Source organism: Rhodnius prolixus, unplaced genomic scaffold (genome assembly GCF_049639745.1).
Source record: "Rhodnius prolixus isolate KJV_2025 unplaced genomic scaffold, Rpr scaffold_7, whole genome shotgun sequence".
In the NCBI taxonomy this organism is placed as follows: Eukaryota; Metazoa; Arthropoda; class Insecta; order Hemiptera; family Reduviidae; genus Rhodnius; species Rhodnius prolixus.
The window spans coordinates 10,962,526-10,980,666 of NW_027411582.1; the positions used below are offsets into that span (position 1 = coordinate 10,962,526).

At 30.4% G+C, this 18,141-nt stretch overlaps 3 protein-coding genes and 1 long non-coding RNA gene across 7 annotated transcripts in view; 2 read left to right on the forward strand and 2 right to left on the reverse strand.

Annotated features, from left to right (window-relative positions):
- Positions 1 to 4,342, reverse strand: part of LOC141446950 (uncharacterized) — a 5,933-nt gene extending 1,591 nt beyond the window's left edge. Inside the window, exon 1 of the long non-coding RNA XR_012454028.1 lies at positions 3,931 to 4,342. This is a non-coding gene — a long non-coding RNA (uncharacterized lncRNA). The remainder of the gene's footprint in view (positions 1 to 3,930) is intronic.
- On the forward strand, positions 590 to 2,643 carry Not11 (CCR4-NOT transcription complex subunit 11). Its single transcript, XM_074113966.1, has one exon. The coding sequence runs from the start codon at positions 760 to 762 to the stop codon at positions 2,074 to 2,076; it is 1,317 nt and encodes a 438-aa protein (XP_073970067.1). The 5' UTR covers positions 590 to 759; the 3' UTR covers positions 2,077 to 2,643.
- Positions 4,343 to 4,519: 177 nt separating the features above from the next.
- Positions 4,520 to 10,550, forward strand: LOC141446938 (uncharacterized). 2 transcript variants are annotated; one of them, XM_074113954.1, is made up of 5 exons: positions 4,520 to 5,048; positions 5,128 to 5,372; positions 5,797 to 5,988; positions 6,961 to 7,064; positions 7,278 to 10,550. In XM_074113954.1, exons 1-5 carry the CDS (start codon positions 4,715 to 4,717, stop codon positions 10,420 to 10,422), a joined length of 4,020 nt encoding a protein of 1,339 aa, XP_073970055.1. In that variant the 5' UTR covers positions 4,520 to 4,714; the 3' UTR covers positions 10,423 to 10,550. The 2 variants fall into 2 exon arrangements, with proteins under 2 accessions (XP_073970055.1, XP_073970054.1); XM_074113953.1 differs by having other exon boundaries at positions 4,521 to 5,048; positions 6,955 to 7,064.
- Positions 10,551 to 13,289: 2,739 nt separating this feature from the next.
- Positions 13,290 to 18,036, reverse strand: LOC141446958 (tumor protein p63-regulated gene 1-like protein). Of its 3 annotated transcripts, none has more exons than XM_074114002.1 (7): positions 17,886 to 18,036; positions 16,772 to 17,002; positions 16,534 to 16,675; positions 16,229 to 16,405; positions 15,767 to 15,904; positions 14,211 to 14,344; positions 13,290 to 13,649 (listed from the first exon to the last, which is right to left on the reverse strand). In XM_074114002.1, exons 2-7 carry the CDS (start codon positions 16,950 to 16,952, stop codon positions 13,444 to 13,446), a joined length of 978 nt encoding a protein of 325 aa, XP_073970103.1. In that variant the 5' UTR covers positions 16,953 to 17,002; positions 17,886 to 18,036; the 3' UTR covers positions 13,290 to 13,443. The 3 variants fall into 3 exon arrangements, with proteins under 3 accessions (XP_073970103.1, XP_073970102.1, XP_073970104.1); XM_074114001.1 differs by having other exon boundaries at positions 16,534 to 16,693; XM_074114003.1 differs by lacking the exon at positions 15,767 to 15,904 and having other exon boundaries at positions 16,534 to 16,693.
- Between the last annotated feature and the right edge of the window lie 105 nt (positions 18,037 to 18,141).

Here is an 18,141-nt window from a genome sequence, read left to right on the forward strand (position 1 = left end):
AGTAGCGCTTACTTTTACAGGCATGCTACATTTCCCACAAATATCTCAGATCTATTAAATAAAATCCAAGCTGAGACCGGGATCCCAGTATCACGTACTTAGCTAACCGCTCGGCTGTAGTTTCTGGGAAAGGAAATAAAAATAGTTTACTGCATAAATAAAAGCTAGTAAGCGGATTGCTCAACATTCAAAAATATTCACTGAACCCAAGATTAAGAGGAATGATATTGCATACTGAACCTACATGGGTGTTGCACCGTTAAGTTCTAGAAAAATATTATACGCTGGGAAACTTCATTTCAAAAAAAAAGTATCTAAAAGCAGAATAAAAAAGATGTCCTGAAGAAAATTAATTTATTAAAAATACCCAACTTCTAGTAGTAGAAGAAAAACTAGAAAGTAGCGACCCCACCCCAATCGTGTAGAAAATTAATTTTTGGAAAAATAATTTGTATAAACCAATAAAACATGAATAAAATATTATTTTGGAAAATATATATTTTGTTAAAGAAATCTCAAGTATTTAAAAATCTCAAGTACCGTTTATTGTAAATAACGAAAAAAATATGTTCACTGCGTCTTTGTTAAGGTTATTTAAAAGTGGATGAATGAGGTGCATAAGTGGTTTACTGAGATGTTTTATGTTGACATTGATAAGTGAAGTGTAGAAACTGATAGCATATTTTAAATTTTTGTCTTATTTTTAAATAATAAAGTTGTATTTATGTTAATTTATACGTATTTAAATTAATTGTATAAATGGCTCTTTCAGTGAATGAAATCAGCACTCTTATGGACTTATTGACAGACGACAATATAGAAAGTCAATCAGTAGAATATTATGTTAATCAAATTAGCCAAAATTTTCCTAAAGCAAACAATTTTAAAGTTGGCAGTGCAATTGTTGCGTTGATCACTAATAATTTAATCCAAAAACCTGCACAGAGGTTAGTTGCGCTGAGCGTACTAAATGAATTGTATCGTGGTGAACCGTTTGCACACAATCCGTTTAGTGCTTTTATTTTACAAATTGTACAACCAGATATCTGTAACAAAACAATTCCGAGTCAACCAAACATTACTTTTTCTGAAAAAAGTTTTCTATCACATTTAATAATTTCGTGTACTTGGAAAGATTTATTGAAGAATACTCCGAATAATATTTTGAATAATGAGTATTCAATGGCAGACATAACAAGTTTACAAAATGCAGTGAGTGAAGCCAAAGCCGATATTATGTCCTCTGCAAAAAATCATATTCCGTCTATAATACCAGATATTTCGACTAGTGCTACTTACGACAGTAGTGATATCAGAAGTACTGCTGAAAAACTTATAGCAGATCCTGATTCTCCAGCGCGACAGACTTACCGACCTGAAATGCTTCGACTTGTTCCTCCTCTGTTTTACGATGATAACGAAATGATTTGGTTAGAAGAAGGTTTCGTTTGGGAACATTACGCTGCCTACGATATAACAATGTGTGTGCCAAATAGTTCTAGTATAGAAGCCAAAAAGTTAATGGTGCGAGCATTTAAAAGTGCACTAACTTTACAGCAACAGCAACATCTTCTGGCAGAATTAGATAAAGATCCAAAATTAGTTTATCATATAGGATTGACGCCAAGTAAGTTACCAGATTTAGTAGAAAACAACCCACTGATTGCAATAGAAGTTTTATTAAAATTAATGCAATCAACACATATAACTGAATATTTTAGTGTACTAGTTAATATGGAAATGTCTTTACACTCGATGGAAGTAGTTAATAGATTAACAACTACCGTTGATTTACCAACCGAATTCGTACATCTATACATTTCAAATTGTATCTCTACTTGTGAAACGATAAAAGATAGATATATGCAGAATCGATTAGTGAGATTAGTTTGTGTATTCTTACAGTCGCTAATTAGAAATAAAATCATTAATGTACAGGAACTGTTCATAGAAGTGCAGGCATTTTGTATCGAATTTAGCCGTATTAGAGAAGCTGCAGCTTTATTTCGACTGTTAAAACAGTTGGAATCTGGTGAAACGACAGCTGCTAGTTCAACAACGTCAACAAGATCGTAAGAAAAATCATTTTACAAACCGAAAGTTGAATAGTGAAAACAGCTCAACATCTCATTTCGGTAAAATTGAGCCCAAAGTAAGATACATAATGTGTGAAAACCAGTAATTATTTCTTTATCTTCAACAGTGTGCTATATTCCTTTAAAAAACAGTTTAAAAGCAAAGTGACATTGTTTGTGATGTAATTAGTTTATAAATAATTAATTTGGATAAAACGAAAGGAGGTGGTTTTCCAAAAGAACCATTTACTTCCAAACTTCAGGTAACTCACTCATTACCTGCAATGACTTTCTGATGGTAAAATGTAGATTTCGCAAACTTTAATAAAAATTTTGGGGAATTAGATAGAAGAATTATTTAAAATATTACACTGACAGCAGCTGATATTGACAAAACTTTTTCTTTTATTCCAGATAAATTAAAATTTGTATCATTGTATTAAAAATATATAGATTTGCACATCCTCGAGATTTAGTTAGTTTCAGTGTCCGTATTGTTAGAGGTGCAATATCACTTTATTCCCGTTTAATGTAAATAGTGTATTAATAAATTATTTCAGAAATTCTACTTGTTATTTATTACTATAAAAAATGTTTCATATTTTAATTTGAATAAATATATTTTTTTAAATAAATGCAGAAAAATGACGAATTTTATTCTGGTTGTGTCTAAAGTCTCCTTGTGGGATGTTAAAAAATAAAAATTGGAATCTTGGTTTTGAGAGAACCATTGCAGTCAGGTGTGGGAGCTTAGATGTGTATGTGTACCAGAGATGGGCACTGATTAAATAATACAGTTCAATTGATTAATTTTTGTTTTTAAATTTTAATCAGAATTCATTCGGCGAAATTAATCGTACTTTTAGTGATATAGCAATTAATTAGTGATCTAAGTTTCAAAATTTAATCGTTAATCAAATTGATTTAATCACTCACTATATGACTTTTCAACTAATGGTTCGGACCACGTTTTGGCAATGTCACCTTTCTGAGAATCTCCAACAAAAATTTTCTATTAATTTTCAAACTTGAACTTCACAAGCATACGATACACTAACCCGAGATAGGTCCACCCTTACTCACATTTAACCGTGCTGGTGACTCACTAGACGTTCATAGGAACACCTTATTGTACTCTTATTTTAGGAGGAGTTGAATAAGATTTTCTAAACTTCCATTTTAGATATTTTAACTTTATTTTTGCTACCTCTATGTATTTGATAATTATATTTCTTTAATTAATTTCGTTAATTAAATTAACCAACACTGAACCAACTTTGGATTGGCTTGCTAGGTATAAAGTAGGCAAATAATACTTTAATGTAACCTTTTTTTATCTTTTTGAACCGATTTGGTTACTCAATTCAGATAGAGAAGATGTGTTTTATCGGTGCCCTCAGTGAGCTGGTAAACTTTGCCAGTTCAAAGTATTACTTGTTACTCCTCCAGTAAACTATTATGGCTGTTTGTTTTACAGATTTCAATGACAAAAATCCTAATGATCATGGTGCTTCCACCAAACAATCGCTCCAGCGATACATGAAATAGAGATGTCTTCAGAACTTATTCCAAAGACCGGTGTTCAGAAGTACGCCCACGTTACACATTTTTGCGGTTTATTTCAAGCACTCTCTTCAACAATGTATTGAGATGTGAACAAAGAGAGTCAATCACGCAATTAGCATCGAGTAAATCAAGTTCCTAATACTATTACAAAGTATAGTACTATCATTCAATACAAAAACTACTTTCTATATGTCTCTTATAATTTTGTTAGTTATCCTCAATTGAGAGCAGAAGGTATGCTATATCATGAAATGATCAAAATTAATGTTTATTGAATAACTGTACTTACGTATGATTTTTAGAGAATTATCTCATAATTCTTGACTTTTATTTAGCTCAAAAATTTACTCAATTCTTGCCCGCCTTACTATCAGTAATTACCAGTCATTCACTGTACAAAACGCTCAACTCCACTTTTTGAAATATCTTAAATTTAATGTCAGTGCACTTGGATCAGTCATAGCTTTTTATATTTATAATGAATTTCCCAAATAATAAAGATTTACACCTTTAAACGACAAATATTTTTTGGCTGTTAAATAATAAATAATTTGTTTCAGATGCCATTTTAATCAACTCCGTGCTCTAATGAAATCGTTGCAATAATTTAACTCAAATTCAGAAGCAGGCGCCGAATAATAACAGTAAATTTATACCTTAAACAGGATTTTAAAAAGTAATGTACATTATTTAATCGCATTTCTCCCTTTTTTAAATTTAATTTAATTCAATTTTTTTAAATGGAGGTAATCGAGTTGTGAAGATAACGGCACAATCCATGTTCGTATACTTTAGGAACAATATATATATATTGAGTGATCAAGTGCACTGTGGCGTATTGTACACTACCTCGAAGGTAATTTGAGGGTCATTATCTGAATACAGGTATTGATTTGATCACGAACCTGTACATGTACACCGTATCCCTTTAATCAATATTTTGCATTTTTGTTTTATGGGATTTCTAAGTATTAAACTGCAAGACAAAAATAAAGCTGAATTTTTTCGTTAGTAAAAGTTTCTTGTCATTGATTAACTACAAATTACTATTTTTGTAACAAATTTCTACCAATATGCAAAATAATAAAACGATGCCCGAAATCAGTGGCATTCCATTATTAAAGTGGCATTTACCAAATAAAGATCAGGATTTAACTACAAATACTGAAAACAAGAAGCTCAAGAATGAAAATAACAATTTTTTAAGTAAAAATGAAAGTATTTCGTTTAAATGTAATACAAGAAGTAGTTCATGCCCCACCGATTCAGAATTTACTGAGCCGAACGAAGAAAATTCTGAAATTATGGAAACAAATATCAAGCAGGAACGTGATTACCTCAGTGATGAAATAACAAAAATTGGTGAAAGATTAAATTATTCTTTACGTGTGAGGAACTCAAATAATGGTGATCAGTTAAATAATTTATTTCTGTGCCTTTTAAATATTTTTGTAAATTCCTATTAATTCCATTTTTGTTTCATTAGATTCTACACAGTCTCAGAAAGGGAGTTACAATTTAAGAAAGAGAGACAAAAATATAGAATTTACTGGAACACAAAGTAGAAAATCAACTAGCGCTCAGCAATTGAAAAAACGTGTTGCTAAGAGAAAGCTACCGCCTGACTTTTCTGAGGAAATAATTTGCTTTAAGAAAGGGAGAAAACGTGAGAATGCATCAATTGGTGATTCTCAAGTATTGGGACAGTCTACCAATTCTACTGCTCAAAAAGTTACTTTTCTAACTTATTTAGTTTAAGAGCAAATAATTTTTTTTGGTATAAAAAAATCTAGAGGGCAATATTTCATAAAATATTCGTATACTCTTTTTCTTCAAGATTAAAAAATGTGCATGGCATTATCAATTACATTTCGTTCAGATATAATTATTCGTATTTTAGCAAAACAAAAAAAGAGACCTTAGGAAACAGTTGAAAATTAATTCTAGCAATAAAAAATAAATCAATATCTCTGCGACATATTTATAAAATAATTTGATTATAATTCTATTTTATAATGTCAAACAACACTTTGACCTCTAAGAAAGTACATGTTTCATGAAATATTGGCCAAGAAGATAGTATTATATTGAACTCTAAAGCCTGTCAGAAAATAAAACCAAAACAATATTCTTAGTAGCTTTGTGTGTATTACAGCTCAAACGCCAATTCTTTAAAACGGAAACAACCCTAAACGAAATTAATCAATTAATTTTGAATTGGATCAGGGGAACAAGTAAACCACTTCAAAGGGATGAAGCATTAACAATACTAGAAACTGTAAAGAGTACTACTCTAACATTACGTGATAATCAGCGAACAATAAAAATTGATGAAACCTTAGAATGTGTAAGGATAATAAATCAATAATGTAATTATTTGTTTTTCGTATGTAACACAATTTTAGAAAACACTGTTTTCTTTTCAGATTAGAATAATTAAATTTATTCCGGAATTATGTATTCATCGTACTTTGCAAGCGTTCCCCAACTCTAAAAAACAGAAATTTAGAAGGCCGAAAAATTCCGTTATTTTATTGTATACAGTGTTCAATGGAAACCCATAAGGGAATAGTGATGGTGAAAAAACTCGAACTCAAACATGAAAAAACTTTTCTTTATCGTTATTTCTCTTTCTTTATAATTCGTTAGCGTACCCGTAACTCAATAGGAACCGGAGGAAACTTAGTGATATTACTCTCCATCAACCGAAAGTTAACATTTTACTTAATCGATATTTTCACTTTTCAGGTTTTTCCTTAGATTAGCGCCACTTTTTTCCTTCAATCTATTTAATGCAACGTTTTATTGTTAAAATAACATTAACTAATATTAAAGAGTAGCTAACATGAAAAAGTTTCAACTAATTATCTTTTTTTAGTCCGTTGCAGATTGTGAGAGGAAAAGAAGAATCGGTCTCTTATGTCCCCTCTGATTGGTTGTGATGTGAGACCGTGGCTTTCAGAGATCTATAGAATAATGCGCAAAAGTCTGGTGAGAAAATATCGGGTCGGTAAAATTAGCTTTTTTGGGGCTGTAATGTCTTAGTACAGAACACGCCCTACGTTCTAATCTAATCGTCAAAAATTCAGAGTACATAATAAGTTTAATAAATGCTAAAAGGTTTAAGTAATTTCGATTCGGTTTTGCTTAGTTGACATATATCCTTTCGGTAAATTCCTAAAAATTTAAATTCGGTAAATTTAAAACAGATTTTTCTATCCAGTACAGTTTTTTTTACATTTTTATTTTACCTTTTTAATAAAAAATGTACATCCCTTATTCTAGTCATAATATAGCTAATTTTCTTTGAAAGTTTCAGAAAAAACCTTTGCAGCTTTATGCCAACAAATTACAAAAGGATTGTGAAAAGCTGCTCAAAAAAATGTTGGTCATTATTTATGAATGCGACATAAAACATTCAGAGTTAGTAATTCCTTATATTGCATAACTTTCATTAGATTTTATTTATTTATTTAAGGTGCGTCAACATCTGAGGTTATTGGCGCCCGGAATTTTTTTCAGCGTACTGCCGGCTTTCGGACTGTGTTCTCTCCTTACAGACAACACTGTCCATCACCGGACAGTCGAAATTTTTCAATATTTCAGTAACTAAAACTTTTTTTTTTAAATATTTAGGTTTACCGTTGAATGTGAAAATAAAAATGAATCGTTACCCACAACTGTTTCTACTGAATACAAAAAGAACTTACATGCAAACAAGAAACCTACTAAAACCATTAAATCTATGATAACAAAGACGAAAAATCATTTCAAAAAATTATCGTTTTCCAAAAAAATTATCAATACACATGATAAAGATATTTTATCCCATAGGTCATTGTATTTAGATCAATATAAGTATGCAGGTGATGTACATCAAAATACGAACGATATGGATGTTGAAGAAACTGATTGCACGAATGATTTTATTGATGATAATATTAGTGATAAAGTAAAAGACTTTAATTTAACAGAAAAATTTATAGTTCATGATAGTGAATTATCTGTTGAAACTGAAATGAGGGATTTAAATGTCGTGGAACAAAATTTATTAAATAAAGAAATTATTTCTGCAGTTGAAAAGCAGCGACCAAATATTAATATAAGTAAACAACTGACACAAAATTTCTCTGATTCTCAGGTAAATAATTCTGAAAATACTAATGAACAAGTCGCAAATAACCCACAAAATTATTTGAGAAATGATCAAAATGTACAACTTCTTATCAATATGAAACAAGTAGGGCAATCAGTATTAAAAGGACAAGAGAGTACTAACCTTCATGGCAATAGCAAAAAGCAATCACAAAGAAAAAAACAGAAGCAAAATCGTAAAAAAACTGATTCCGAAACACAAAAACCAATAGAAAATGTGGAAATACAGGCAAAACAAGCAAAAGCTAATTCAAATGACAAAACTAGTAAAATAGAAAAAGCTAGGACTATCAATGGAGAATCGGAAGTTCCGCAACCATATCCCTTTTCTGTCAACTGCTCAAGTGTACAAAGAAATCATAAAGTTGGTAGCCAGAACTTTTCCAAAACTTATATTCATCCAGCTATGGGTGAAAATTCAAAAAATAATACTGATCTGGAGATTTATAATAATACAACTGTTAATTTAAATAACTTTCAAGTACAAAAAAAAAATGAGGTAATTAAAGAGGTAAAACTAAAACTTCTGACTCAAGAATCTCTTCCAACTGAAAACATTCAAATGACACCTATTTCAAAAACTAAACCAGACGTACTAAACCCTTTAGAATATTTAAGAAATGATGTGAGGACACGATATTCTATAGATGATAATAACTTGAAACAAACCGGGAAATCTATATTAAAAATAATTCATCAACCAGAAAATACTCAACTTTATAGCAATAATAGCGAGCAATCACAACACTTGGCAAACGTAGAACGGATGAAGAATATTAGTTTGCAAGTAAGATCTTATCTAGAACCCCAGAAATTTTCAGAAAATGTTGAAATACTGTCAAAACAAATAAAGAATCATTTGAATGTGATTACTGTTCCAAAACAAACGCCAGGAAGAATCAATGAAAAACTGGAAGCATGGCAAAAAAATTCTCTTCCTAATAACAATGGGTTAGAAACTTCAAGTATACACAGCACTTCCGGCTCTTGCGGCATGAACATTTCTAAAACCTACATTCAATCATCAAATGATGAAAATTTAGAAAATAGCACTAAGGAAGTTGTTAATAATAATAATAATAATAATAAGATGTCTTATGTAAATATCTGCCAAGTACCAAAGCAAAAAACTAATAATAAAACAAAAGAATTTCTGACTCCTCATTTCCTTGTAACTAATGGTTTAGACACTACTAGCCAAACAACGGATTCTACCGCCAGAGACATTCAGGTTACAAAAAGTTATAATTTAAAACCATCCACAGTAAGTAGTGAGAAAACCTTTATCGTACATCCTTCTCAACTAGAAGAACAAGAAAGAGCTAAAGCAGAAATAGGTCCGCTACTGCAAGATGTTCTTAACATTACTAGCTCAGAAGCCACTAGTAAAAATACGGAACCAATTGTTGGAAATCTAAACTTTTCTGAAATCCTCACACATCCAGCAATAAATAACACTTTTGAATACAATTTGAATCCACTGTTAGTCAATAATAAAAACAATCTTAATAATAACACTCCTAATGACAAATTGAAACCCAATCAAATTCAAAACCATACAAAAACATCCAATGTAAATTCACTTCAGATGAACCCTATAAATGTGGTAGGTACACAAAGAAATCCTTACCCTAATTCTATAAGCATCATACCGTCTATAAAACAAAAAAGTTTTATTAAAATACAAGCTGAAGAAGAAGGTTTACTTCGGCGACCAATAAATATTACGAACAAAATAAAAGATATATCACAAGATGAAGCATCACTTGAATCTAACCAACATCGACAAAATAATGCTGAACAACATTCAAATTTTGCAAATAACGGTAATGCTAAGCGTTCAACTAATTTTAAAACTTATAAAAGAAAAAAAATCAATAAAGAAGTTAGTAATGAAATTAGATCCGAAATATCACAGCAAAGTTATCAGGGAGTACCATTAACTGTAATACAAGCCAACAACGAGATTACAACACAACCAGCTGCCTTAGAAAAAACAAACCATATTACTACCAGAGATTATGATAAATCTATGAATTCAAAAAATGATTTAAAAAATATAATTGATGATTCAGCTTTGGAGCAGATGTACAGTATGGAAACGTTTTCATGTTTGTCTCTTCCGGCGCCAACTTTCTCAATAAGCCAGTCACTTAAAGTATCTAATAATTCTGAAACAGATTTAGTTCAAAAATCGTCTACAGATCTAAAAACTACAAGTAATTGTTTAAGAAGTGACTTAGCAGATGTTATAGTTCGGCCTACTTCAATGGAGTTTAAGAAAGATACTCCAAAAGTACCTAGTTCAGACATAAATCAAAATAATCAAACCACAGACATTAATCCTAACAAACATATTGTTGACTCAATCGTAATGGAAATAAGGCAAGATAAAAAGATTGAAATGAAAAATAAAGAATCTCAGACATGTTTTGCAACTTTGTTATTAAACTCTGATGCAAGTAGTAACGTAGTTTCTCAAGAAAAAATCCAGTCTCCATTTAGTTCTGATACTATAACTACAACTTTTGAAGGTATAAAATCAATGAGAATAAAGTCTAAAGATGAGTTTGTTATTATACAAGATTTGAAGGATTTGATTACTGCTGATGAATTTATATGGTGATTTAGAAATTATATATTTCTGTTAAGAAATAGTTTTATCAGTGTTAATTAGATAATAATAATTAAACATGTTTTTATAAGTAGTAACGAATTTTTTCAATAAAAGGTATATTATAACTTATGAAATAACTCGATTTTTTATTTCATCATTTTATTTGTAGCTAAGGGAACATACATGTGTTAAGTGAGGTCCTAAAAATGTTATACTGTTTACAAAAAGTTCTAAGAGGTAGCTGTATTTTTATTAGTTTTGTTTTTCTAGTAGAATACAGCTTGTGTGGTTGTAAGCTAGAGTTGTCCCATGGTTAATACTCATTTCAAGTAGTTTCACTACAGGTTCTATGCGTAGTTTAGGTTGACGGAGGAACTGAGATTTTTTGGCATTGACACACAGAGCTAATTCTTGTCTTTCTAATTAGATAATGGTTCCTCGCGCTACTAAGCAACATAGAGTACAGAAGAGAGAATATTCACTTTTTGTGGTCAAATTCAAGTATGTTTCCTATTTCGAACCAGATTTACCTTATTGGTACTTCCAAAACTGTCCTAAAACAATTGTATTAACTACCAGTGGCCTAGAAATAGAATACGAAGGAGAGAACAATTACTTTCTCGGATAAAGTAAAGGATATTTCCCATTATAAATCCTTTTTTCGTTACTTCCAAAACTGGCTAACCACATTTACACTAACTGCCTGAGGCCTGGAAATTGAATGTAGAAAAGGAAACAATCGCTCTTTGGTTCAAATTAAAGGAATTTTTCTATTTCAAACCTTTTTTCGTTTACTGGTACTTCCAAAACTGGTCATCCGTATTTGTACTGTCTGCCCCTGGCCTAGAAATAGAATGCAGAAGAGAGAACAGTCACTATTCTTGACCAATGTAAAGGTTTTTCTTAACTCGTACTTCCAAAACTGGCCAACCATAACATGATCTAACTACCTTTACGCATATATACATACGTATACAGGGTGATCCATTTAAAACGCACCAATCTCTAATAACTTTTTAGGAAAGCGGAATTTCGAAAAAACCCACGAAGTAAACTGTTTTTTTTTTTTGGTCTAGTTTTCAAATTTTTTACCCCCGATGCTGTATCTTCATTTTTGGCGGAGTTACAGCCAAAAACCCGATTGGGGTTATATAAGGACCAATGGTTTTGACAATGATTATGAAAAGTACATAAAAAACTGTGAAAAATGACGTTAATCCCGTTTCGATATCCCTAATATTAGTCGAGATATTTAAGATCAGATTTAAAATTTTAACTATTCGTGAACGGTTTTCGATATTAATTTTCCTCCAGAAATACACGTTTTTGGAGGTCCTCTGACTGTAAAAAATGTTATTTGTGACGCTAAGAACAAAAATAATAGTAATTGAAGATTTTAAAACATGTAGTGTAATGTAATGGTTGTGGGTCAGGATAAATTTCTTTTATCATCAAATAAAAACAATCATCACATCATTTTAACGCATTCACTAATGCTAGACTTCTTGATTACGGTAAGAATATCTCAGCAAAGTGTTGATCTAGTGGTCAAGAGCGTGGTTTTGTAAGTGGGAGATTCCCAGTTCGAATCCCGCCTATGACTACACTTTATTAAAAAAAGTATTAGGATTTTTTATGTAATAAGGATGACTGCATACGCAAGATTCGAACTGGAGATCTCCCACTTACAAAACCACGCTCTTGACCACTAGATCAACACTTTGCTGAGATATTCTTACCGTAATCATAGGTCAAGAAGTCTAGCATTAGTGAATGCGTTAAAATGATGTGATGATTGCTTTTATTTGATGATAAAAGCAATTTTTTCGAAATACCGCTTTCCTAAAAAGTTATTAGCGATTGGTGCGTTTTAAATGGATCACCCTGTATATACGTACATGGATATTTAGGACAGCAGTTGTAAATGTTACAATTGGGATAGACATTTTTCTTCACTATCTTTGTGAGAAAAGAGGTAAATGTAAGGAACTGTGAGCTAATATGGGAAGAAAAGGTTATTTTCCAGTACGTACATTGATGTATAGGACGGTAGTAAATGTTACAAATAGGTTTGCCCTTTTCTTTTCTTTTCATTTATACGAAGAAAAAGTAAGAAACTGTGAACTAGTTTGGCGAGAAAATAGTGTTTTTCACAACGATCATCGATATGTAAGACAATGGTAAATGTTACAATTGGGTTTTACACCTTTTCCTTCTCTTTTATTGCGAAAAACGAGGCGTGGATTTTCCATTTTTTTTTTTTAATATAAAAGTGTCAAACATTCTATAATATTGAAAAAGTCTTTTCCAAAAAATTTTCTTTGAATAATAAAATACTCTTGCCACCCATATTTTTTGGGGGAGGATTAGAAGTTTTTGAAATAAGTACACCTTTTTATTTAAAAAAATGTATATTTTAATTTTATAATTTACAATACATTAATAATTTATAGAATTCATATTATTTTCGATATATTATTTATAAAATGATAACGTTATAAAGCTCTAAATAGGTACTGAGTTAATTCAGGAATGTTATAACATTTCATTAAATTACAAACGAGAACATGTAATTTAACTTCTATTCTTTTCTCAAAGTATTTGTATATTTAATACATAAAAATCACACATTAATTAAAATATATCAAATTGATTAGAGTACCCTAGCATTCGCAATAGTTACATGTTAAATATAGTTTAATTTAAGAAAATATTTTAGTCTAGCTAGCGAGACTGACTTACAAAAGAGAAGAAAATAAACAGCTTGCCTTTTTCTCAAATTCAAGAATTAATTTATTAATACTCTTATTAAAAATATACGAGGCCATATTTAGACGTATAAATATATTTTTATTTCAAAATGCACTGAATTAATGTTATATTTTATTACTTAATATATTTTTTTTTAATTATATTTAAATATTTTAAGGATTGTTTTGCACATAGTTCATTGGTAACAAATTTGACCAAAGCTTTGAAGAAGTTAACATTACTATTATTATTTTTAATTAATTATTCAATAGATACTTCTTAAAAGCTAAACTTTCCACGTACCTTAAAAAAGCCTAAAGAATTTTTATTATGAATAAGTGCACCAAGTCCTAAATAATTTTCCAAAAGAATTGGTTTATGCTGCACAGAACATTGAAAAGTCTTGATTCTACGATCCATTGTTTCTATTAATTGATTTAAAAAATCGTCAACGTTGTAGATTTTTCTTTCTCCATTGTCGTCATCTAGAATCAAAATTCAACTTTATTCAAAATTAGGAAATAATACTTATTCCAATAATAAAAACTGAATGGTTAATGCGAATAAGAAAAATAAAGTATGAAGTATCTTTAAAAAGTTTTCCAGTTGTTTTTTTTTTCCTCGAAAGAAATGAAAAATAAAATGACAGTTATGGAATATTCAAAACTTTCATGGTTACATTTTTTATTAGCAATTTTTTTTCTCTTTTAATGAGAAACTCTTAAAGAGATAAATTGCCTTAGTTTCCACTGAAATTGAAAGAAAAAAGATAGTTAAAGTTAACTTTTTGAGGCTAGCCTGAACAAGAACAAAACAAAAAACAATAGGAAATGGTATGCAGGAAATTAAAAACTATTTCACAAATGGAATGATAATTCATGCTTTCTTTAATATTTGGAACCGTAATTCAATAAGGAAGTGAAGAATATGATCTTGAAATGGGTACAATGGAACATTAAAAACAAAAATTATTACAATTAAAAAATATACGTTATGAAAACATACCAGCTTCTTTCTTGAAAGATATTTTTTTTTTAAATACTAACCAGTATGCCATAATAAAGGATGCGAAGTGAAAGTGTTGAATGGTATGTCCTTTTCAAATGGATTCCACTTTCTTATAAAAGACAACGGTTTTCCCTGATTCCACATTGTCCTCACTCCGCTTAGATTTCTTGACCTGGATTTGCAAAGAGAAATATTAAAAGTTATATAAAAAAAAAAAAAGAAAGAAAAAAAAAGAGCATTCCAGGAAGGGAAAAAGGGCTTCTACATAGAATTTTGGAATAATTAAAAAATATATATATTCAATATATATGTTCATATGTTCTAAAACGTTAAGACTTAAAAAAAGAAGAAAAAGGTTTTGAGTAGGTAAATGATAAGATTCTTACCAAGAAAAATGAATATTTAGCTAAAAAAAATAAGCACATATATTTCTGGCATGACTTTCTCTTACTACAATGTTGATAAGTGAAATTTTCTTTATAATGAAAAATAAATTAAATACTAAAAAGCGTGGAGGAAACATATTAATAATAATCATAATATCTATAACGTTTTGTTCCGATTCGTAAATAAATCCAATTTTAATCCCAAATAATATTGTGTACACAAAAAGGAAAATCACTGAAGTTTGAAGAATGGTTTACAGACTTGGAATCAGTGTACACCTTGCTTAGGTGGGGTAACTATGTGTGAAATGCTTCGGTAGCTTCTGGGAAGTTCGTCGTTAAGTTTATGTATGACTGTTACACGCCCATTTGAAAAATAATTTTTTGGTGCAGGAGCATGGATACGCTTCTATAGCTACCGACAGAAGTGCTAAATATAAGGGTAGCCTAGCTTTCTAATATCACTCTTCCCAAAATTTTTAATCATATGGTGCTAGTGCAAGAATCCTCTTCTTCGGCAGGCACCAGAAGTGCTAAAATACGGATAGACGATGCTCTGTACGAAGCATACCAGGTGTATCTCTTTCATGGTTTACTTGTACTGCAGCCAGAGAAACACGAGTGTGTTTATAACCGTTTTTGATATGCTTATGCAAAACATCCTGAATTTATATATGGAAAAAATAAACTCAGTAAAATGTGCAAAATATAAATTAACGTGATGCATGATATTGTTTAAAAATAAACAATTGTCTCTAATAAAACTGCATAATGCACGGTTACATTAGAGAGCTAATCAAACGCCAAAGACATCCCTGAGAGAAAGTAAGATAAGTTGATTTTTTTTTTTAACCATAAATTCGCATATAAACACACACATGTAAGTATAAACAGAGAGGCTGATCTTTATCTAGAATCACTATTTCGGACTGGGAATAAAAAATATGAATTTTCGGTGAAAAACTATTAGAAATTTCGCATGCTTGAAAAATTGTTCTTATCAGTAGAAAGAGAAAGTAAAAAAAGTTACTGTACTAAGAGCTATTCACATACCAACAAAAATATTTAAAACGGTGCACTAAGAACGTTCTAAAAACTACAAGAACGTAACTAAAACCTAATTATAAAGCCAAGCAAAAATAAACACTCCATTTAAAACAAAAAACATACATAATGTAACCCGAATTCCTTTTTTCAAATAATTATACCTTGCCTCGAAGTTATTAATTCGAAAAGTATTAGCACTTGTACAAGCTGATGGCATACCGGCCCATCGTTCTTGCAATGGCCGAACAAGGCAGCCTTTCACAATGCTTGTGACACCTGTAGCTAATCCATCAATATGGCTGCAATAAAAATAATTCTTCACCATAATTTTTTTATTTATTTTTATGATAACCTAAGATACTTTCATTTTTTTAGGAGAAATAGCTCCAAATTTACAACGCATAGCGAATGCAGGGGCATGGTACAATTCTTTAAATTTGCCATCAAAAAGTTTTAGTATCTTGGCCTTGTTTATAATTCATATTTCCCTTAAAAATGATTTTAAATAAATATATTTTATTCATAAAACAATCTTAAGATCACTTGACAAGTTCCAGATGTTGTTAGTTTAGTTAGTCAATATATTTCTCCTACATTGATAAAACAGCATAGCAACTACTTACGGTATCAGAGAGATCGGGGGATACGCAAGATCTCCTACAATGACTGTATCTATGACATCCAAAGGAACTTTTCTATAATCTAACTGTTTAAGAGCTATAAAATCATATTTCACTGTAATTAACATTCTCGTGGTAAGAAGAACCAGTCTTTCTTTCTCATTATCCCAAAAACTTATCCTAGAAGAAAAAGATACAAAGAATTGTAATATATAAAAAATGTGAGCATCAATGTTATAAAAACTAATACTAAGATGCTAATGCTAAGATTTAGATTAGTTCGTACATATAAAAAATAATGCACATACTCTGTTAACAACCAAGATCCAATAAGTTCACCGTCATCAGGCGTTAATACTTCTTTTTTGCACTCACCAACAGCATTCGAAACCAATCCATTACGATAGCAGAAGAAGTCTTTTGCGTTTTCTCCTGACCACGGGACTAGCGCTAAGGTATTAGGACGTGCTAAGATTGAAATAATAATGGATATTTTCAAGAAAATAAAAAAGAAAATTTTAAATGGATATTCATTCTATAATATACCTTTTTTATTGGGAGATTCAGCACCTTTAGGAGCATTTCCATTCAGCAATGTTTCTAACGACGAATCCATGGCATTATCTTGTGATTTTGTTAACATTTCATTTTCAATTTGTAATGTTGCACCTTCAAAAGCACGATCGGGGCCATCATCTAATGTGAATTGAACATCTTCCTGCTTCATTTTGACGAGTTTTACAAACAACGGTACAAAGTACTTTTACAATGTTGACACTATAACCAAGAGAAGAGGTTACGGTTATTAAGTACCTTTACAATGTAACAATCTATGCAAGTGGCAACTTGCTGATGTGTTTTGTAAGTGATGTGAATTGTGAATGTATGAAGGTAATTGCTAAGAAAGGATGGCATCTCCAATATATGTGACCCTATGGACATAGTAAAAGTAAATTTTTTAAGTAACACAGTAAATTTATGGCTTGAATACAGATTGACAGGATACAAAATGAATCATTAGTCTCAAGTTAGTTTTGATGAATCTTGTGTTTTTATATTATTCACTTTATGTTATATATACGAATGAAATCAGGCACATTTCAGTTTTGTAATTAAGTATACCTCTTTTTCCAAAGAACAAAAAACTCTCTTTTATCTACATTAACTAAAAGTATTAAATTGATTACACCCCAGGTGTATATTTCACTCTATAAGGAAATGTGGAAAATGATTACTAATCATGTTTTTAAAATTATATTTTTTGTTTTAATTTTTCCTGTTTCTTATTACCGAAGAATAAAATGGCCGTTAGTTCTATGGAATAAATTTAAATTTCTTAAACCTTTTTCAAATTGGCTTGCGCCTTTGAAATTTCATTTTATAATTTCGCTAATAGTTCCAATGAGCTGATACTGAGTTGTAAAGGGACTACCGCCTACAAATTCGCTTTTAAAGTAAACGTGCGCAATTACTAAATATAGCCACCATTCTGGTCCATTCAACAAGAATGAAAATAGTTTTTCTAGCAGTAAGCGATAGTTTTTCTACCTTTAGCTCGGATAGAGTGCCCGCAAAAAGTCCACATTAAGCACGTCGTTCTATTATAAAGTTCGCCGAATTAACAATTTCATCAATGATCTTAACTTCTTTTATCTCTTACCAAGGAGAGCAAAGAGAACGAAAACATCTGGAATGTTGATTGGTTCTGAGTTATTGTAACAAGAGGTAACCATTTCGGTCAGGTAGTACACATCTCTATAAATTGCTTTTGAATGAATCTTGAAAGCGCAAAAATTTCAAATTTGTTACGTTCAAACTGGTTTCGAAGGTTTGTATTAGTAAAAAATCAAAACTAATTTTTAATTTAAAAAAAAGCATATAATTTATAAACTAAACTGTCAATTTAATAAAATAAA